This window comes from Nansenia antarctica (assembly GCF_963989245.1).
Source record: "Nansenia antarctica genome assembly, chromosome: 1".
Classification (NCBI taxonomy): domain Eukaryota; kingdom Metazoa; phylum Chordata; class Actinopteri; order Argentiniformes; family Microstomatidae; genus Nansenia; species Nansenia antarctica.
This window is the reverse complement of record NC_137674.1, coordinates 6982292-7005193: the sequence shown is the minus strand read 5'-3', so window position 1 is coordinate 7005193 and position 22902 is coordinate 6982292. Positions and strand designations below refer to the sequence as shown.

General features: G+C 44.6%; 1 protein-coding gene across 1 annotated transcript in view; it reads left to right on the top strand.

Annotated features, from left to right (window-relative positions):
* Positions 1-20609, top strand: part of pde10a (phosphodiesterase 10A) — a gene marked incomplete at both ends in the record, with an annotated part of 60239 nt that extends 39630 nt beyond the window's left edge. The window contains 20 exons of the mRNA XM_080550385.1: positions 2190-2218; positions 5469-5592; positions 7806-7855; positions 8008-8148; positions 9832-9987; positions 10511-10561; positions 11196-11254; positions 12654-12705; positions 13211-13353; positions 13813-13905; positions 14250-14436; positions 16267-16409; positions 16947-17030; positions 17266-17416; positions 17583-17738; positions 18238-18410; positions 18821-18932; positions 19106-19186; positions 19585-19673; positions 20486-20609. Of these exons, the coding sequence (XP_080406511.1) occupies positions 2190-2218; positions 5469-5592; positions 7806-7855; positions 8008-8148; positions 9832-9987; positions 10511-10561; positions 11196-11254; positions 12654-12705; positions 13211-13353; positions 13813-13905; positions 14250-14436; positions 16267-16409; positions 16947-17030; positions 17266-17416; positions 17583-17738; positions 18238-18410; positions 18821-18932; positions 19106-19186; positions 19585-19673; positions 20486-20609 (2198 nt within the window). The remainder of the gene's footprint in view (positions 1-2189; positions 2219-5468; positions 5593-7805; positions 7856-8007; positions 8149-9831; positions 9988-10510; positions 10562-11195; positions 11255-12653; positions 12706-13210; positions 13354-13812; positions 13906-14249; positions 14437-16266; positions 16410-16946; positions 17031-17265; positions 17417-17582; positions 17739-18237; positions 18411-18820; positions 18933-19105; positions 19187-19584; positions 19674-20485) is intronic.
* Positions 20610-22902: the final 2293 nt, after the last annotated feature.

Here is a 22902-nt window from a genome sequence, read left to right as displayed (position 1 = left end):
CAGACTTTCCCCCGACTGTTGTGTAGGGGCAGGTTGAGCGAAGGAGTGTGGAAGGATGAGAGGTCGTGACTCTGTCAGCGGTGACGTACCAGGCCAGGATGGGCGGGGTCGGCAGGCAGCTGTTTATCAGCTGCGTTTGGATGGCGGCCAGAGAGGCAGACAAAGATGCTCTTGTGTGGCAGAATCCCGTCCCCTGCTGTGCTAAGAGCCCTGTCTTACCTGCAGGGCCTGGCATTCAGAAGGGCGTACCTCACCCTCACACGCCTCAGCGTTCAGCCGGATTCAATATCCTGAGTCCTGTTGTGAGTTGTGTGTTGTTCCCTTGGTTCTGTTTAAGTTGAGTTAATACCTTTGCCGCACGTGTTACTTGAGGAAGAAGAGGGAGCACAGCACCCCTAGGGCTTCCGTCACCGCACAGAGGAAGAGACTGGTGGTTTTGGCAGCGGAACATCCTCCGCGGACCGAAGTAGTCGATGTCGGACGACCACTGGGTCGACACTTATCGACCGCTGAGTCACCGCTGGCTGACCGTCCGGCGGGAGGTTGTGTCTCTGTTGCAGTGGATCGATGGGCCGTTGTGTATCGTGCACATTAAGGCCCAGCTGACTGTGGGCTCTCACACTGTGAAAAGCCTCTGTGTGCTCGGCCGGTCGCTGTTGACACCCTGCTGCTGTTTGTCCTGATCATCTATCATAGTGCATTATCACATGACCCACAGAAGGCCGGGGTGTGTGTGTGTGTGTGTGTGTGTGTGTGTGTGTGTGTGTGTGTGTGTGTGTGTGTGTGTGTGTATGTGTGTGTGTGTGTGCATGGTCTTATAGTCTACATGCTTACAATCAGATAGCTTTGGTTGTTAGACAGAAGTATATTTAGTTGTTAATATTTGACTGGATTTATAAATATTAATATTTAACTGGATTTAGATGGCTACAGTACACCTGCTCTTTTTCTCCTGCACAAAGTAGTTGGTGTGTTGGTAAAAGGATACTGTATATTCTCTAGGAACACGTTTGCCCTCTCCTATGTTTACTGAAAGCACACGGGCCCCTCAAAATAAGGGATGGCATCAGAGGCGCATACTGTAGTCCATTTTACACACATTAAGTGTCACAATTACAAACAATTACAAACAAATACTGTCATATATTAAATATCTCTATATATATTATATCAAATAAAGTCATATATTACAGTTACAAACATGCTCACACATAGAAAGTCCTCTCACTGTCTAAAAGTGTTTGATGAGGGAGCGAATGAATAGGGGTGAGTTTATTTAGGCTAGTACTGCATGTGAATATGTTCACATGAAACAATCTGCTGTTTGGTGCTGGCCTATAGCACTATGCCTTCTGATTGACGTCATCCTCAGGACTTGGGGTTTACTCTAAAATAGCTCCCAGGGCTAAGTTTGGAAATTCATTGCACACTGAAGGAATGTTTAAAACAACAAACAGTTGAGCGCTTTATTCTCTTCACATGTACAAAGAGAAGTTCACTTACAACGAAGTTCAGTTCCCAATGAAAGGTTTCAGCAGCCAGCTCTTTGTAGCCTAAAGCTTATATTGTTTTGATATATTTCAAGTTATCCAATTAGCCTAAGTTATTGTCTTATTCATCTCCTAGAAGTATTCACAAATAACAAATTGCTACCTTATCATGCTCATAAAAATATCAAACTACACACATAATAATGACTCCTTAAAACCTTTCATGAGTGATCTTTCATTTGAATACTCCCACACTATCAAGCTCTATATTTGCTATTTTTGGCTGGCGCTACCATCATTGTTCTGTAAGCATACCTCAACACCTCAGTCGTCAAAGACAATATTTATGTCTACTTTCTGTCCAACAGCCTGACATCAAAACCATGAATCTGCGAAATGTTCACCACTGACACATGACACCTTCATATGAAATGAACACCGAAGGAGATGTATTGTTTGAGATGGTTGTTATCTGTTACTGTCCATTTGCATGTTTGACATTTTTTTCATTCCCATAAATGAGTTGTTACAAGCAGAGAACATTTGACTTGCTGTTTGTGGTTCTGTACCTTGTGATTGCGTTCACGTTATATAACTAGACCCTGTCCCACATGAACATGGATATGAACGTGAACTGTGGCCATATGTCCTTGTCCGCATCTCTATCAGAGAGTAATAGATGACTTTGTCTCCTTTCAGATGACACACCGGCTAAAGACGTCAGTAGGGTAAGTCGCTGCATTCTTGTTTCAAGCCCGTTACATTCATTCATTATAGTGCTGATGCCTGTTACTAAATGCATACTCTTGTAATGGAAACTATGAGTGAACTTTGAACAAAAATAACCATCTCCCTAAGAACTATAAATAGTTTGGGGTTGTTAAGCTATGTGTAACGGGTCAGGGGCAAGGGCAGACCTAGGCTCTGACAACAACCCCCACCTTCTAAGAGGATGTTGAGGAGCAAACCAAAGTCACCCAGACAATACCCCCGGGGCCAGGAACAGGACAAAAGAAAACTTTATTAGAACAAATAGTAAAAGCTAGTAAAAGAGTCTTTAAAAACAACAGAGTCCGATGGTTAGAATAGTCCAATAAAATGTTGACCGGGGCGCCACCCAGGATTAAAATCCTGGCTGCACCCTGACGTCCTTGGGGAGGCCCGACACGCCCCACGGCCCAGTGTAGCTCCGATAGTTCCACTGGGGAGGACAGGAGAGGGAACCCCAGCAGGTGGTAACACGGGATGATAGACAATCCCACAGTTGATCAACCAACACACAGCTAGGCTAGACAAGTAGGGTTAGCCTTCCATCTCCAAATAAAGAAACATAATCCAAACCTCCAAAATACTTCCGTCACTACGACGAAAGGAAAAGTAATATAACCAATATATATAAGGAGCTTGCCACTTTAGCTCTTAAAATAAACCATTACACTCAAGGACAAAACCAATGAAAACAATCTAAGCAAAAGCTAAATAACAATTAGCAAAGAAACCATGGAGAGGCTAACCCTAAAAGGCTACGTCTGTGTTAACGTCGAAACGAGGCAAGCTAATATTCTGAATGCTCCTCGGGCAGCAGTGGAGGTACAGTGGGCCGCAGGGGGCCACGACAGGGGACAGTTAATTGTAGTAAGATGACTTAACTTTGGGAAGTGCGCCATCGGCACCCTCCCAAGTTCCCAAAAGGCCTCAGAAATCTCAGCCAACGGTGCTCTGGTCCGGACAGCTCCGTTGGCAGTCGGTCGTCACTCGGGTCTGGACCGCAGCTCGGCACTTGGCGTGCACTCAGCTGTAGGGGAGAGGAACGCCACACGTCACCCTGTGTAACTCGCCACTTGTCCTTTTTGTAGAAGTGTGCAACATGTTATCATTGTCAATGGAAGTCACTTGTGCTATATATTTGTGTGATTTGCTGGCTTTGCTTTCCCGACTGTACTCGACAACAATGAAGTATCCATTTATTGGAGCATGAGATGAGGATGTTGATGCAGTGCTTGGTGAGGATGTTGATACAGTGGTTTGTAATGTTGTAATGACTGTAATGATTTCCCACTGTTTTTCGGCTGTCCCTGTGGAAGAACTGTTTTGGAACCATTGGAAGTTTCATTTAGAACCCTTTTCTCAGAATCAGAATTATTTTTATTGCCAAGTATATTGCCTTTGGTTGGGAACTCTATTGCATTTTCCCATATTAGTACAAGTTCTTTAATTTTAGCCTGTTTTTGTTTTTACACTTCCATGTAGAACCAACGACTTCCTCCCACAGGGACAAACCGGTTTACGTTCTGTACAATCTGTACAATAAGTATACGTTGTAGCTAATTAAATTGTAGCAATTCTGTTACCCAATGACCAGTTTTAATCACTTCTTAATTCAACTAAACCAATATCAGTAAAAACACCACAAGTACTTGGCATTATTTTCACACCTTTATAGACGTTTTCTGGTCATTTGCTTTTCTTCATGTATTTCTGACTTAATGCCCCCAAAATATAGATTTTGCTTTCATTTGACTCCCAATCTGATGAAGTTCACATTTTGTTCCTTATGGGTCCTTTTACACAGAACTGCCCAATACCAAATACCAATATAATAATGAAGCAAATGCCTTGATAAATTCACCTTTCTTAGTAGGTAAAATAATTCTGAAATACTTAATATTATGAATAAAGAACACTGTCAGTATAACAAGCCTGCATGTGGATGAGGCTGTGTACAGCCGAGCCCATGGTAGAGATGGTGCCTGTATGAGTGATGTGAACAAGCAGTAACACCTTAAGACAATGTGGATGGACACTGTGGATGAGGCACAGGGGAGGAGGTCCACGTGTTCACACCTGTGTAGTCCTGGCTACCTTTCTCAGGGTGGAGGCGCTGAAGAAGGAGAGGGGGTTGTGGGAGGGCGCTGGAGCTGTGGAGAGGGCAGAGAGACAGAGTCAGGGGTCAGTGTTCTCCCTCGTCATCCTCCCTCCCATCCGCCATCCTCCCCCTGCGTCATCCATATGTCTGTACAAACAGGATGCGTGTGTGTGTGTGGGGGGGGGGGGGGGGGGGGTTCGTGTCCCCATGGGGCTGGGTTTCTAGTACGCCACTCTCCCCATCGTCTTGTCCTGACCCTCTCTGCAGTCCCAGAAATAGACTTGTCTCTGGCCTGGCCTCTGCACACTACGCTGCTCTTATATAACACTGCTTCTCTAGCTCAGCGGAGCAGCCAGGCGATGGAGGGAGGGAGGGAGGGAGGGAGGGAGGGAGGGAGGGAAGGAGGGAGTGAAGGAGGGAGGGAGGGGGGGAGGGCATTCATGACTTAGGGGCTCTGGTGGCCTCCCATTGTGGCTGCTTGACTGGGTGGGGGACATGAATGGATCTCCATATTTTTGAATGGCTGTAAGCAAGCCCAATTCATGACATTGGATCCTTTTTTTTTTAAATCACAGCCGACATGAAGGCAAGGTGTGTTTGTGTTTGTATGTGATCGCATAGTTTGTGTGTGAGTCGATGATTTTCTGTGATGTAATGTCACTTGGATGGGTGGTGTGTTATTGTCACCTGCTTGTATTCATATATTAGGGATGTGAAAAAGAAATGTTCCTTGTGTAGGTTTAGCGGAGGCAATTTAACATTAGGTTAGGTACATTGTGTGATCTGTTGGTCTGTGTAGCTAAAATAAACAGGATTTTGCTGCTTTAAACCTATGTACAGTATATGTCTATTAATTGATTCACTCGTATACCAAATCCATTTGAATTGAAAACTGTTGCTTCTTGTGTCAAATATTGATATGCGATTAAAATGCGATTAATTTCGATTAATTAATTACAAAGCCTCGAATTAATTAGATTTTTAAAATGTCCCACCTCTTTTCAGAATCGGATCAGTGTGCGTGTAGGTGTGTGTCCACACGTATGCATACATACATTATGTGCAAGATGTCATTAGTCAAGTGTCAATAGTATTATGTCTCTTGTGTCCAGCAGTACCAGGACACGAACATGCAGGGTGTGGTGTACGAACTCAACAGCTATATGGAGCAGCGACTGGACACTGGGGGTGACAACAAGCTGCTGCTCTATGAGTTGTGCAACATCATCAAAGCAGGTAGGCAACAGATGGCCCACAGCCAACAGGTGCCCGGCGTCTGCCTACTAGCTGCTTCACTACACCTCCAGTGAAGAACCCTCACCCATAAAATCATCAACCCCGTTGTTCCCCTCCTGTTTCTGGTCGATGGATCAATGCTTGTTCAGCAATGTCAACACTGTAGCAGCAGAGATCTGCGAATTCATTTCTCATTCGTTCAAGGAAAGCACACCTTTTGTCTCTGTCTGCAGTCTTCATACCATATGCCCCATATTTCAGGTTGATATTTGAGATTGTAAGTGTACTGGAAACACCCAAACACCCCCCTTCCCATGTGTCCCCACCCAGCACTACCTTAATTAGGCCCCTATACTTTCTTTTATTTCTTTTTTGTTTCTTTTTATTATTACTACTCGGTCTTTTCAGTTTGTAAAACGTCTTTGAGTGTCTAGAAAAGCTCTATATAAGTCTAATGTATTATTATTATTATTATTATTATTATTATTATTATTATTTTTATTTTTATTTTTTGTTGATGGGACTCTTTCTGTAGAAGCTCCCTCCCCTAAACCCCTGTTGTATTTGTCCTGTCTGTGTCCCTGCTCGTGTAGCTAGCTCCTCTGTCTCTGGCTGTGGCAGTTCTCTGGTAGTTCTCTGGTAGTAATGTGGTAGTAGTGTGGTAGTACTGTGGCGTAGCTGTGGCTGGGTTGGTGGAGGGTGAATAGTGCACAGCCTGTCACATCCCATCCTCCCACGCCTCATCAGGGACTGTGGTACCGGGGAGCCCTGGGATATATCCCAGCCCTTGATGCTGCCCCCCCCTCCCACGCACACACACACACACACACACACACACACACACACACACACACACACATACACTCGCACACATCACGTACAGTATCACATATGGGTGTAGACACACACCACTGACATAAGCCTACACACGTATAGTATAAATGATACACACAGACATACTGTACATGAGTAGCAGAGCATGCACCTAAAGCACACATACTGTATATAGACACACATGGACACAGATTGTATACAGTATATCATGTCATGACATATGGTCATGTCTCCTAAATGTGGTTGGGGCCACTCAAAAACTGGGGCCATTCAAAAATGCTTGGATACATGCCAATGGAACCGCAGTCAGTCAAGACAATGGCATGCCAGGTGTCATGGCAACTTAAAGTCGGGGCAGCATGAAAATAATAGTGGTCCCAAAACCATGTGGAACACCATCATGGACAGTGCAATGTTCAGATAAATCACCGTCAATGTGTACACATTGGTGTCTGTTGGTGAGGTATGATTTAACCCAAGACAGAACAAGACTCACAGATTCCCAAAAGTTCCTCCAGTCTCTGTATAAGAATTTGGTGTCCAAACGCAGCAGTCGAGTCAAGGAGCACAACGATAGAGACAGAGTTGGTGTCAGAGGTCAGAGGTCAGGTAGTAGTAGGTCACTAAATCCTTTGATTAATGCGGTCTCTGTTAATGTCGCACGATATACCGGTTCTACAAAAGTATCATGGTACCCTGCTTTGAAAACGGTTCTAGAGTTTTACCATAAATGCCTGACGCAGTATTTACTTTGAGCTGTGTATAATATTATCTTCTAAGTGTAATTTGTCTATGTGCGCTCTGCATGCATAGTGGGGGTGTGTGTCTGGGAAAAACAACAACCGCTAAACAATCGCGCACCCGCCGTCGACAAAAGGAGTTCAAATCATGACAGGTCAGCGAAGAGGTCTGATAGCTAAGGATACGCTTAGATACATGATTTGATCCAAATAAAAATAAAAAAACGAGTGTCTCCTCTCCTGGTAAACTGTGATCATGTGCAGGGATGGGAATCGAGAACCAGTCCCAGTTGAGAACCGGTAACAAATGTTTCCGATGCATCGGTATCAATAACATCCGATCCGAGGTTATCGATTCTCCTAAAACCCGATTGGAGGATCTCATGGGTATTGTTAAAGGGTAGGATATGAAGATTATTATATGACATGGGTGATACCTAATTCGCACAACATTGACATCTGCTGGCGAGGCAAGACCCTGAATGACAGTTAATAAAGGTAGAAGAACCCTTTTCAAAATCGGTTGTGATTGATATAACAGAAGTTTGTCTTTGCCAACATCAGACATTTAAGGCTGATATTTATAGATGATCCACTTGTCCACTACAAATGAGTCACACATCTCTTTTCTTTCAACAGCCACAAAAGCAGATGGATTTTCACTTTACTTCCTGGGTGAATGCAACAATGTAAGTGCCCCACACACATCTTCTGATCGTCAGCACAAGCTGACTTTGAGCTCACAGATCTGGTTTAGAAGGTGACTAGTCTGTAGTGTCTAGTGTGTAGTAAACAAATGAGAGTGTGTCTCATGTTTCTCCTCTGTCTGTGCCCTTCTCAGAGTTTATGTTTGTTCGTTCCAACGGGGGCAAAGGACGGCCCTCCAGGACTCATCCCTTCCGGTCCCATTGCATTTGGGACCACCATCGCCGCTCACGTCGCCAAAACACACAAAACACTGCTGGTAGAGGACATCATGGGGGTGAGTCATTACACCCTTCCCTCTTACACTGCTACCCCCCCCCCCCTCACATACTACACATACCAGTGGCGGCTGGTGGTAAAAATTTTGGGTGGGGCACAGCAGTGTTTCCTCCAGGATTTTTCACATTAGTGGCAGGGGGGTCCTCTTTCGATTTTTTTTTCTCGCGTGCACGACTTTTTTTTTCTCGCGTGCACGCGCCCTCAAAACAAAGACGTAATTTCACTTTACCCACGCAATACCCACTTAAACATGTGTGAGGATACGTAACGGCGTTTTGTGACAGAACTTTCACTTTCATTCATGAAATTCACCCCGTCTGTGTTACTGTTTACACAAGTACAATCACAGTGTGACAGTCAGATGGAGCATTCAGTAAACAACAACAGCAAGGTAATGCATCAGTTGAGTTAAAGAAAACAAACTCTTACCTTTGATGACAGAACATGAGCCGTGTTTACCCGTACCTCCGCCGTTCTGTCGTGGTGATTTTAGAGGCAATAGATTATTTTTGCCCCACGTTAGGTGCGAGACTGCTCGGTTAACCCATTAGCGGGAACATTATTAGTTGCACAAAATAGGCTGATTTAATTGACCATGAACATCAGAGACAGACATTACGAATGTTCATTTAAAATACTCCGGAAGCCCGGATGTCCGGAAAACCGGAAGTCGGAAGTCCTCAGCATAATGCATTGTCTGCAATACAACTGGATATTCAGGACGCACATTTTTGCGCCCTGGCCAAGAAATAGAGACAGCCAATTGGAGCGCTGCTACAGCTCACGTGTAAGCGAAAAGTATTCAGCCTGGCATAGACTTGCATTGACCGGCGCCCCGCGACTCCTCCCCCTATGTATTTTAACAGTGAATTTTACACACACACAGATAAAAATGTTTATTGTATTGGAGGATTTTTAATGAATGCTGATAAGCGCCGACAGAATATCAGCCGCATTTTGTGAATAAACAATGTTTATTTTAAAAAAAATACTTTTACAAATCGCAACTAGGAAGTGAAGGTGGGGGCGGCGCCCCAGCGCCCTCTATTGGCCAGCCGCCACTGACATACTACACATACTACACATGTCTACAAACACATCAAGATACAGTTCTGGTCATGATCAGGATGTTGTTCATATCAGATCATAGGATGTTTAGAAAAGATGGATATCAGGCTGATGCTGGGCTTCATTTGGCTTTGAGGTTAAAAGATGAGTGAAAAATCTTGGGCTAAAATCTGAGTTTTAAAAAGGGGCCAAGAAACAGACGTGGTTACACAGTTAGGTTTAGTATTAGAATTTTTTTCTGGAGAAAAGGACAGCATTTGGACCCGTAGCTTAGCCTATAATGTCACTCTGAATACACTTGCCTATGATCTACCCATTGACCTCACTTAAACTGTTAAGGCCAATGCACACGGCAGCGATTTTGTCGCACCGCCGAATTCGATTCCATTGTTTTGAATGAGACAATGCACACGGCGTGCGATGCGATTTTGTCGCACGAAAACATTCGATTCTCCATTCACACCCACACACTTCGGTGGTGTGACTTGAGAATCGAATGTTGTCGTGCGACAAAATCGCATGCCGTGTGCATTGGCCTTTAGAGCTACTTAGGTCTCGACTGATTAGGTGGTCCCATTGCCATCCCACCATGACCCCTGACCTCTGTGTGCAGGACGAGCGCTTCCCCAACGGCACAGGGCAGGACTCAGGGATCCGTGTTCACTCTGTCCTGTGCCTTCCCATCCTCACTGCCATCGGGGACCTCATCGCCATCCTAGAGCTGCACCGCCACTGGGGCAAGGAGCCCTTCACCCTGAGCCAGCAGGAGGTCAGTCAGACACCCCCCCCCCCAACAGTCAGACCCCCCCCCCCCCCCCCCCCCCCCCAACAGGGCTGGTGGGGAGAGGCTCTGGGGAACCACAACGAGTCCTCCATCCTAGCTCCTTAGTCTGGGTCTATTCAATACCTGGCCACAATGTCTACTCTTATAGCACAGTCACAGTACATAGGTGGTAGGAAGAACACACAGTGTGGCCTTGGAGGACCAGAGGGATGTAGCACTGCTATTATGAGATGTAGTCATGAGTGGCCCGGTATGTGGGCTGGGCACTGAGAGGAAACTATTAGACCGGTGCCGAGTGCCAGCCAGTACTGGAAAGAAAAGGGAGGTAGAATAGAAAATGTACTCAATTCAACCCTGACTGTATAGGCTACATAGGGATGTCACATAGTATACTGTATATCATATCAAGATTATACCCTCATTTCAATTCTATAGTAGATCATATCTATTGATATATGCTCCACTCATTATTGCCCTCCCAAGTAATGATGTAATGATCTTTTTTAAGGTTGCAACAGCAAATTTAGCCTGGGCATCAGTAGCCATTCACCAAGTGCAGGTGAGTAGGCTATTGCAAAAAATGCCAGTTAATAAGTAGACAAATAAGTTGGAAACCTTTCAGATATATAATACCTGGGTTTCTGTTTAATACAAATGTTAGGCAATACACTCTAGTCCTTTGGTTCGAGTTGGCTGGGACACTTACTTACATGCAGTTGCATGAGAGTGTGTTGTTTTGACACTCAGTGTACATTAAGTCCACAGTGTAAATGAACTGGGCTGCCACTAGCCTAATCGTCTAATCAACCCAGCCGTACGTTTAACTCTCTGTCCTCTCAGGGGGCGTCATTATAACCTGGCAGCCTTGTTTGTATTTGAACAGTTGCTACTGGTAAATAGCACAACAGTATGCAGAAGGAGTAGTCCCACTGATGCCTGGGTCACAATGGGCCTGTCGTCTGCCACAGTGAGGGAGAACCTCCGAACCACAGCATGTCATACCCATGGTTACCCACGGTTACCTGGGTTCAAAACAAGAGGCTCTTCTCTCACTGGGCCTGTAATTAGGCAACACATACTCGACTGATAGTTGGTTCAACGCATTGAGTTGCTGGGAATATTCTGTCTAAGACTTTGAAACACCACCACGTGGTACTTTTGTGTGAAATCATGACCTGTTTCTGTATCCTCAGGTGTGCAGAGGCCTCGCCAAACAGACTGAGCTCAATGACTTCTTACTCGATGTGTCAAAGTAAGGCTCACCTCCTGTTATGGTTTAGCTGGCATGGGACAGCCTCGGGACAGAGAACAGGCTGTAGTGACGCTCATTATATGGAGTTCAATGGAGTTAAACAGGCAGACATAAGCTATTGTATAAATGAATGAACAAACTACATTTTCCAGTCATAAATGCTCATTCCTTATGGATCATTAGACACATTATTGGGCCAATCTGGGATTCAAACAACACCTAAACGGTCTCCCTGCCACAACAGCTGAGGGATGGGGCTGGACAAACGTACCCACGCTCAAATTCATAGATTGAGATTGAGCTATGACTGACCATCCATGAGATCAAAATGATAGAGCTAACCATGTTGCAGTGCTTGTTTTTACTTGAAAACACTGAAGACCACTGAGGACAAGGATTACATTCAGAATAAATACAGTTTTGCCTTTCAAACACATTTTCAGGACATGCACAGTTTGGGCTAGTATACAGCTTATGTGTACTGTAGTCAGTTGAACCCAGAGCGTAGACTGGAATAGTGAAATGGACAAAAGAAAACAAACAAGAAGGCAGACAGACAATACATCAACAAAGCCCTGGCTATTATTTGTATGTTGCTCTTTCCCTCCTATTCCAGGCTTAATGAAGATAATATCAGATTGTGAAAATATTATTATTGAAAAACCTTTTTGATATTATCCTCTTTGTTTAACCATATGATATTTGATTGGGTTTCCTGAAACAAAATTAAACATAGGGCTCGATAGAATGGACAGTATACTGTAGAAGAAAATACATCTTATGTCCAATCTCTCCGACCTTGCAACAACCACCGAGTCTCTCGTCCTCTTCTACACCACAATACCGGCCTGTTTCCAGGTGCCAGGGCAGCATACCTGATTAAAGAGGCGATGAAAGCCTATTGTGAAAAAAGGCTCAGCTATATATCCAATGTCAATACAATGCAGAGATTTGAGCTGTGAACTAATGACTTCATAATTTAATGGATGTCTTAATTGAAGGTTTTTATGTGGCAGTGTTTCCTCTCTCACGCTGTGAGATGGCATCCCTTATCAGTTGTGACAGGTTGCCGTAAACATGGGGTCACATGACTTGAACAGAGGTCAGCAGACGTCTGGCCAGCATTTTTGTCAGACATGATGACAGTGTGCTTTCTCTCTCTCTCTCTCTCTCTCTCTCTCTCTCTCTCTCTCTCTCTCTCTCTCTCTCTCTCTCTCTCTCTCTCTCTCTCTCTGTCTCTCTGTCTCTCTGTCTCTCTCTCTCTCTCTCTCTCTGTCTCTCTGTCTCTCTCTCTCTCTGTCTGTCTCTCTCTCTATCTCTGTATCTCTCTCTCTCTCTCTGTCTCTCTCTCTCTCTCTCTGTCTCTCTCTCTCTCTCTCTCTCTCCCTTTTTCCAACAGAACATACTTTGACAACATCGTGGCAATAGATTCTCTACTTGAACATATCATGGTAAGTTTGTTTTAGGTAGGTTTGTAGTCACCTTCTAGAGAGGAACTAATCTCCTTGGCAGAAACCAAACAAGGATTTCCACCAGGAATGTGTACCTCATCAATAATCCATTACATCTCCATCGGCCAGCTGTGTGTAAATGTAATCAAAATTGCTATCCAGTGGTTGTAGCCACTTATCCAATGTACCGACTTGGAAATGTATGTGAGCGGTAAGTGTTTTGGTGACGTGGCAATGAGCTGTATATCCTTTGTTGTCTTGTGACACTGGTGTCACGTCAGGCCATTCAGTTCATGTTGCTCCAGGCCTACTGACCCGTACACACACACCTCTGTTTTCCTTATTGGATATTAGTGGATATTTGGGCCAATTCTTTTAAATATCCACTCCCTCGTCATTCAGGAGATTCACCCTTCTCTATGAGTAGAAGTATATATTCTTGTCTTTCCTGTCTACACTATTGATGTTGCTACAGTAAGTCATGTGTCGTTGTCTTGTGTTTCAGATATATGCAAAAGACCTGGTGAATGCGGATAGATGTGCTCTCTTTCAGGTAGATCACAATAACAAAGAACTGTACTCAGACCTGTTTGATATCGGGGAGGAGAACGAGGGCAAACCTGTTTTCAGGAAAACCAAAGAGATTAGGTAAGTGTTGTTTAGTGTGATGTTTCATTTCTCCTGTATTTGTATGTGTTTCAGTGAATTGACCGATGATCCCGTGAGAGTTGTCCAGAGTGGTCCAGTGTGTTATTGTTGTGATCATTGTTATATGTTGTGATCATGTGTCTGCACTCCTGCCTGCATAATGGACCTATCGCTAAGTTTGAAAACTCTTCACTGACAGTGACTGACTGACCGACCGTGACTGAATGACATTCAATGACTTACAGTGGCGGGAATTCAACATTTCTGATTTACCACAGCAAGTATTAGACATGTTTTTTTTTTTTAAAGATGACAATAATATTTAGTCTAGAAGCTTTTCACCATCAGATATTAGCAAGTTTTCTGCCTGTAGTGACTTTTGCTGTGTATGTACAATTTCTATTTTGGGGCGTGGCTTAGCGATCGGTCCATTGCACTTTGCTCATCTGTCCTTCCCAGGTTTTCTATAGAGAAAGGAATCGCAGGCCAGGTGGCTCGGACGGGGGAGGTCCTAAACATCCCAGATGCTTACGCAGATCCACGCTTCAACAGGTACAACAGCAGCATCCTTAAACAGCTATGTAGTCAGGCATTTGTTTACATGACAGATTTTAACTGTTTTGTGGAAAGACCTCAATGGACCTGTTTTATTTCATCATGATATCAGAGAGTAGACAATACCCTGATGCTCTTAATTATTAGACAGGCAATCTAGGTTTTCAGTGTCATCTGAAGTAATATTATTTGCCTACCCAGAGCCCAGATAAGTCGGCGAACACACGTCAGACATCTATGTGTTTACTCCTCAGAGTACTCGGGTTCATTCGTAGCTGTAAATCAGAATGTCAGTCTTAATGAGCACTGTACTTACTAAGTTTACCCATCACCCCTCACAGGGACGTGGACCTCTATACTGGCTACACTACCCGGAACATCCTGTGCATGCCCATTGTGAGCAGGGGGACCGTGATAGGTGTCGTACAGATGGTGAACAAGTTGAGCGGAAGTGCCTTCACTAAAACAGACGAGAACAACTTTAAGATGTTTGCTGTCTTCTGTGCTCTGGCCTTACACTGTGCAAATGTGAGTGTCTGGTGTTTCAGTGACTGCACCGTATGCATGAAACGCGGGACACGACCGGCAACACAGCAACACAGTAGAAGACACACATGGAGGGATGTGGGGAAATCATGAATTTGAATGACTACAGCTACTATATGGATCAGTTAGGACCACTATATTACACATTCTCATTGTAGCAGCAGGCTGAAACTGAATACACCCATCACACAAATATACTATTACGTACATACTAGGTTGAACATATTTTATGGTACATTTCTATACCATACTGTAACAAGCCTATATATAAGGCCTATTTGTATCTGCATACAATGTGATGCATTGCTAAATTCCTTAATTAATGGAAGTTCATGCAAGTCTACAGGAACAAATAATAGCTAGCTCTTCTGTATTCCATTAAATGTATATGAAATTATAATATCTTGGTTATAGTTGTTATAGAACAGGGGTGTCAAAGATACGGCCAACCGCGGACTAAAACTAAACAGATAGTACTAGTCCAGTGCTGTGCACACTGGCACCACATATTATTACAGTACTTGATATTACAGTAGCTTGTACTCCTACACTCAATACTAATTTCCGCAGAGCTCAATATTACAGTGTTACTGTAGCCTACACAGAGACAGACCAATGCCTTTTTGTCAGGAGGGGTTCATCGATGGGCATCTGAAGATTGGAATTAAAAACAGAAAATAAATAAAACACCAATATATTTAAGTCCATTACAAGCAATTTTGTATAATTGTGTACCTTACCAAGCACAATAAATATGTCCTCTAATCAGGGCAAAGTATAGTAGGGATTAAAATCTTAAATAAAAAAGGACATCGTGCAAGCAATGCTTTCTGATAGAACTTAATTGCGGTCTTCCCATTTAAAAGCTGATCTATCCTTTTTGCGCAAACCACCCCACGTCTTTGACACCCCTAATCTAGAGTCTCCCCTCCTTTCTCCGGACTGGATTTTCTCTTATTGTGAATGTTCAGTATTATGTGACAGTTATAAAAAGCAAGGCGTCATGACAACAGTCCTCCAATCTCTTGGTGTTTGAGTAGTGAGTAGTGAGGTCCAGAGCAGTGGAGGCTGGTGGAGGTACAAATCAGAAGACGGACTCATTTTATTGCGTTACATTGCTCCTGTCCTAAGATCCCTGCCTCCACCAGCCTCCCCTGGTCCAGACTCTCTCCTCCCACCGGGCCCTGAGTCACCCTCTTTGTGTGACAAACTTGCGCAGGAGCAGCATCACAATGTTGCCTTTTAAAATTGATGAGGCGCGTTAATATTTTAAGACCACAAGCACTCTGCCGCCATCCTGCGACGAGATTTATGGTTGAGCCGTAATTCACACCATGTGCCTTTAAGGTAAGTCACCTCGGCTGGCTTGTGTGATTTATTTGTTTTGGTGGAAGGTGTTGGGTTTGGCGCCTGCGGCTGTGTGCCTGACTGTACAGTCCCTGCTTGTCTGGGAGGGGGGGACGGAGGCGGCAGGGATGCTGGACGGCTGTTTAGGGACACATAGCTCAAAGACGTGGCGGGGGGGTTGGTTCCCAGAGGCCTGTGCTGGCTGCCAAAGTCCCCCTGTTCCACTTGTAACGCCAAGAGATGGAGACCTGCTGCCTTGTTTTTCCTGATTTAAAACGTATTAATTGATCGTTGCGACCTAGATTACTATGTACATTTACATGAGACCGATATACATAGGTTTATTGAATTATTGATACCATTACTAGTAAGACGTATTACACCTAACACCATGGCAATGACTGTCACTGATGGAGAATGATCCCCTATTCGGTTGTGACTCCGTGTGTCTGTGTGTGACTGCAGATGTACCACCGGATCAGGCATTCAGAGTGCATCTACAGAGTGACTATGGAGAAGCTGTCGTACCACAGCATCTGCACGTCGGAGGAGTGGAAGACCCTCACACAGCTCAACCTACCCACACGCATTTACAAAGAGATCGAGTTGTGAGTGTCTTTTCTCCAGATGTTTTGGGAGATCTCTCCCACAGAAGGTCATTTGCTTGCTTACAGTGTGTACAATATCATGTAACACGTGTCTGTGCTGATAAACAAAGTATGTATAGCTGGGGGGTGTTTGGTGCCAGCATTGCTAGATGTGCAGCACAATGTTGCTCAGTGTCCCTGTCTGCCTAGCCTCCTGGCCGTGGCCCTGACATAAGTCTGGTTCCCAGCCATGTCACTGCCTTGACACTGACGCTGACACAGTCCAGGCCTGAGTGAAGCTCCGCTCTGGAGGACGGAGGAGAGACTCCACAGAACAGGAAGAGACGGAGCCACCGTGTGACAGCCTAAGAATAAAGATATATCTATCTATCTATGTGACAGCCTGCTAGATCGTCAACTCCAGACCTCGCATGACTCCTCATTACTCTCTCTTCTCCTCTCTCTCTTCTCTCTCTCTTCTCTCTCTTCTCCTCTCTTCCCAGTCGTGCAGGCCGTGCTAATCTGAGACGCTCCCTCCTTTTCTTCCCTCCCCCCCAGGTTCCACTTTGACATCACTCCCTTTGAGGAGCTCTGGCCTGCTGTCTTTGTCTATATGGTTCACAGCTCTTGTGGGAAAAGCAGGTATGGCACTTAATAAGACTTGGATTCCCATGACTACTTTGATCTCAATCTGAGGGCTGCCAGATATAACTGCGATGTTTTGCCTCACAGTACCATCATTTTATTCCTTTTTATTTAACCGGGTCCCATAACACTCCTTTAGTTAAGGTGTCAGTTAGGTATATGTAACAGAGAGATTGATGTCTCGTCGGATGAATGATGAATCCAGATCCTTCTCCTGTTCTATCTTCTGTAGCTTTGAGTTGGAGAATCTGTGCCGGTTCACCATGTCAGTACGGAAGAACTACCGGCGAGTTCCGTACCACAACTGGAAACACGCGTTGACGGTGGCACACTGCATGTACGCCATCCTGCAGAAATCCACTGGGATCTTCACAGACATAGAGGTCCGTCTGTCTGACAACCTGTCAATATGTCTGTCAGTTCATCACAGTCAATCAAAGGGCAAGAAAAATATCTCCAATAAAAACATCCGTAGCTGATTTGCAAGTGTCATTGTCCTCTTTCTCCCCTCTTTCCCGTACTGTCTTTCTTTTACACTCCCATATATAGAAGAAGGGTCTGTTGATTGCCTGCCTGTGTCATGACCTGGACCATCGAGGGTACAGTAACACATACCTGCAGAAGTTTGACCATCCTCTGGCTGCCCTGTACTCCACCTCCACCATGGAGCAGCACCACTTCTCCCAGACCGTGTCCATCCTACAGGTAGAGCCCCCTCACCCTGCAACCCCCCCCCCCCCCATGATCCTCAATGCTACGGTCCTGCTCTTACTGGGGTAGTGGTGGTCTAATAGATAGTGAGTTGGTCTTGTGATCCGAAGGTTGTGAGTTCAAATCCCGCCTGAAGCCACACCAGTACTAGTGTGCCCTTGGGTAAGGCACTTAGCCCTCAGTTACTCCAGGGGGAATGTCCCTGTAATTCGTAATTGTAAGTCGCTTTGGATAAAAGCGTCTGCTAAATGGCAAAATTATTATAAAATTATTAATTACTGGTGTCTGAATTCAGTCTTAGTGGATGTTGTTGCTGTACCTCCTGGAATCCCTTGTACACTGTAAGGAAGAAAAAAAAACAGCCCAAGGTGCAGGATGTCCTAGCAGGGCTGGACTAAAGACGCCCACTGGCTTTTTCTGCCGTAGTCTAGCTGAGCCGAACGCCTCATAAGTGGAGCTTTTGCTTTTTTATTGATCTCTTTGTTTCCCATAGCTGGAAGGGCACAATATTTTCTCCAACCTGACTTCCAGCGAGTATGAGCAGGTGCTGGAGATCATCCGCAAGGCCATCATCGCCACTGACCTGGCCCTCTACTTCGGCAACCGCAAGCAGCTGGCAGAACTGCTGACCACGGAGGCGCTGGACCTCGACAACCACGCACACAGGTCAGAGGACAGAGAAGGAACACACGCACACAGGCATAGCTAACAGAGCTCGGTCAAACTCAGAGACATTAGCATACAGTACTCAGAGACAGTGGCGGACTCAGGCTGTTTGAAGGGCAATGGCGAAAAGAAAAAAGGGCACCTACTGCACAACATCAGTGCACATGGTCAAGTTTAGATCATTGGAAGGGCAGCCAATAGGGCACATCCTCTCATTTTCGGCACTCAAAAGGGCATTTTCCCCACTCTAAAGGGCACTTAAGAGAGACGTTTTTCAACCGTGGGGGCACCAGGAGGGGCGGTCGCCCCCCCTGCCCCCTCCCTGAGTCCGCCAGTGCTCAGAGACATGGATATGTAGCCTAGTACAATGATTTTTAGTTCAAGCTGTAACAAGACTTTGCTCCCCTCAGGGACCGGGTGATTGGTCTGATGATGACAGCATGTGACTTGTGCTCGGTTACCAAGCTGTGGCCAAGCACACGACTCACAGCCAACGACATCTATGCTGAGTTCTGGGCTGAGGTAAAGTAGGAGACAAATGACACTACAGCTCTGCTTTTTAAAGAGCTTGTTCATCATACACACATACGTTGATAGTTTATGATGCTGCTCATCAAATGTCAAATGTTTATGACCGTTAATGACAATATCAAAGATTTTCTTTCGCTCAACCTTTTTCCTCTGGTCTTCCACAGGGGGATGAGATGAAGAAGATTGGCTTGACGCCCATCCCCATGATGGACAGGGATAAGAAAGATGAAGTTCCCCAGGGGCAGGTAACAACAGCACACACTACCCACTGTTACTCCCACTGTCAGCAATACATCAGATTTCTACTACCCCCTTCTACTGTTTCTCCAGTGTCTACTAAAGAGAAACAAAAAAGAAAAAGAATCTTTCTTCTTCCAGCACGACGACTGCCAATGGCCGCTGGCTTGAGCTAGATTACTTTTCCTGCTACGACTGGTGGATTGATGATTCACTTACTTAGTCAAATGTATTGATTGTAAGTCGCTTTGGAATAAGGCGTCTGCTAAGTCCCAAAACTGTACATGTAAAAATGTAAACATCATCTTCACAGTGCATCAGCATCGCCATATCAAGATGTTTATTGAATCAGAATACATTTTCATAATCCATGTGACAAAGAGATTCTCTTTTTCTGTCTCTGTAGGTTGGATTCTACAACGCTGTTGCAATCCCATGCTATACAACACTGTCTGAGCTTTTTCCGCCCTCTAGCCCTCTTTTAGGAGCCTGCAAGTGAGTTACTTGCTATACACACCACCTCAGTAATGCTATTCTGTGTGTGTGTGTGTGTGTGTGTGTGTATATATGTGTATATGTGTATGTGTGTGTGTGTGTGTGTGTGTGTGTGTGTGCGTGTGTGTGTGTGTGTGTGCGCGTGTGTGTGTGTGTGCGTGTGTGTGCGTGTGTGCGTGTGTGCGTGTCTGCGTGTGTGCGTGTGTGCATGTGCATATGGATATGATTATCAGGCTCAAATTGCACACATATCCACTGCTCCTCCTGTATAACCCCGCGCTTTAAAGCCTTTGTGACCTTGATCCGCTGGGAATGCAAACAAACTAAGAGGTGCAATATGAAAGGCTGGCCCGTACGTCAGCACCAAGGTCCCAGGCTAGGATGGGCGGGCAGCTGGCCCAGAAGCCACAGAGCCCTGCTTGTTGTGGGATCTGCAACAGACCTGTAAACTACATCAACCCAACTAGTTGAATGGAACGGAAAGGCCATGGGTTTTGCATTCTCGCATCAGGCATTGATATGGTACAGTAGAAAAAAGATACAAACAAAAACAACCTCAAAGAATGAACGAACAATGATAACCGCCCCGCTTCCTTGATATTGTGGAGGGTCATCATGACCTTGCGGTATCCTCATTTTATTATCTTTGAGGCTTCTATTAATGTTCACAAATGTAACGGTCTTAATACCAATAGAGCCACGCGTACACACACACCCACCCACACACCCACACACCCACACACACCCACAGACACACATACAGAACAATTGCCTGTTTTTGTTGCCTGTTTTAATCCGAATTGTGTTTGCAGGAATAACCTTGGCCAGTGGGAGAAGATAGTGAGTGGAGATCAGGAGGACTTAGTGTTGGCTCCTTCAGACCCTGTGGAAACCAGCGACCCAGCTGACTCAGGCCCTGTCAAGGTAGACAACTGACTGGCAGAAGGGGGGCTGCGCACCTGCAGCAGAACATGCTTTAAACCCTGCCAGGGACTCTGAACTTCCCATGTCAACATCCCACTTCCTGTGGCGACGGGAAGGGTTCAGAGAGGCAGGGAAGTTGACTTTCAAGGGGATCTTAAAAACACACGGTTACCTCATTGGGTGACGGAGGTGTCAACACTGACGGTTCCACCGGTCCCAGGGACTGACGGACAGCACAGGGGATAGGACCTGATCGCCCCGTGTCCGCTCTGCTTGGGAACCCATTCGGAAAGAATGGATTAGTCTTTGTCTGCGGTTGTTCTGCAGTTTGTATGTTTGTTTATTTTGTTCTTTCTTCTTTTTTTTTTATACCATGTTTTTATTTTTATTTTACGGTCTTGTATTTGTAGAGGCCTTACATTCGGAACATTTTACAGGCCAGGATATGTGAAATCTTGACTGTTGTCTGTTCAGACATTCTGAAATGGTACTGTTGCCTGCTGTGGTAGACTTATCGCACGCAAAACTACTTGGGAGGGGTTTTTACGGAGACAGAAGGAATGTTTAACAAAGATGCATGTTGCAAGGCCATCTTTTTATGGAGATGGTCTGGAGAATGTTTTCTGTTACTTTGAGCAAAAACCTTTTGCCGTACTTGAATGAAGACATACAGCCTGTTCTATGTGGAGTTGGCAGAAATCCCCCATAGCATATTGTGCAAAGTACAGATGGACTGTGAAGGGATGAGTTCGAAAAATGTCAACACTTACTAAAGTCACACTAGAGTCACAATGTTCCAAGCAGAAATGGTCCCCCACCAACCCAACACATGCCTCTGGCATTGAGGAACCTACTGCACAAGTCAGCTTTCTGGTTCATGGAAATCACTTATTTGTCTTTTTAGGGCAAGTCCTTGCTGCCCTGAGTTCACAAGACAAGCATTGGCAGGGCACACATAATGACTATTGATAGCCTGACATACCTGGACTGCAGTGCGTCATTTTAAAATTAAAAACAAAGATTTACAAAATAAATACTATTTGGTTGTATTCATGAAATAGAAAAAGTTAGATATAATAGTAATAATAATAATAATTGTTTTATTGCCATGCAATCAACTTGTCAATTGTTGGAATTTGGTATGTTATGCTCTAGGCAAGGGGCCCTAACCCTGGAGAAATTAGGGGCTCAGTGGATTGCTCGAGGACACCTCGACACGTGGCCAGCCAGGGTTCGAACTGCCGACCTTGCGATCATTAGACGCCAGCTCTACCTCCTGAGCCACTGCCGCACCATAGGATATGAAGGAGTAAGATACATCACAAAAATATCAAGATGCCACTCAGTTAGATTTATGTTTGAAAATATTTGCCATTGTATTATTACTTACATTCAAGTTCACTTGTAACCAAAATGGTCTGATATCTGATGTTTGTACAATCATTTAACAACTTCAAATGCCCGGGGGGATAATGAGATGGATAGAATGATTCCCGTCCCAAATCCCACATCGCTTGATCTCTATTCAAGAGAACGTAAAATATTAGTCCTGTAAGGAGTGGCATGTCTATCCTTTCAAAACCTGTATTTTACCATTACAATTTCCACTTATTTAATGTTTCCCAGCAACAATTGTGGAAGGAATGAAGTAAAAGGCAGTAGGAGAGAGGATGGACTAGACACTATGATCTGCTAGCGAGAACGAGTCCACCAGAGCTGGTGTTTAGACAGGGGGATTCACTACTTGTCACTTTAGAGCAAGGTGAGGATTTGGGGCGATTGGATCGACCACAGCTCACTTCCCCCTCCCCTGCCACTGATTTCAAATAAGCTAGGGATATATATGTGTTGTAATATTTCAGGGAAAATGTATTCGTATTCATTTAATGTCATGTTCAGTGTCAGTTCCTGACGACTTTACCCCCTGTAAATGTTTAAATACATCACAAGTTTATCACTGGGTGGAGGGGGAAACTTGCAGCAGTGTACAAAAAGTACTATATTCATTTGTTATGCAGAAAACTACTGTATATTCTCCACTAGATATGTTTCATTGTATTAACAGTCTAACATGCAATTAATATATCATTTATCTTCCTTATATGATATTCCATCACCGTTGTAGATTTGGAATTTGGTCTCTCCTTTTGTAACGTTTCTGTTTGGCAATTTACCAATATTTCTCAATAAGATGACACTTTTCTCTTGAACAGTCATTCCCTCCAATACTTGTGTGAAAAAGTATCACTAGGCCCAACGGTGTGAATGTACATTGTGATGAACGTTACTTACCCTGCAGTTTGTG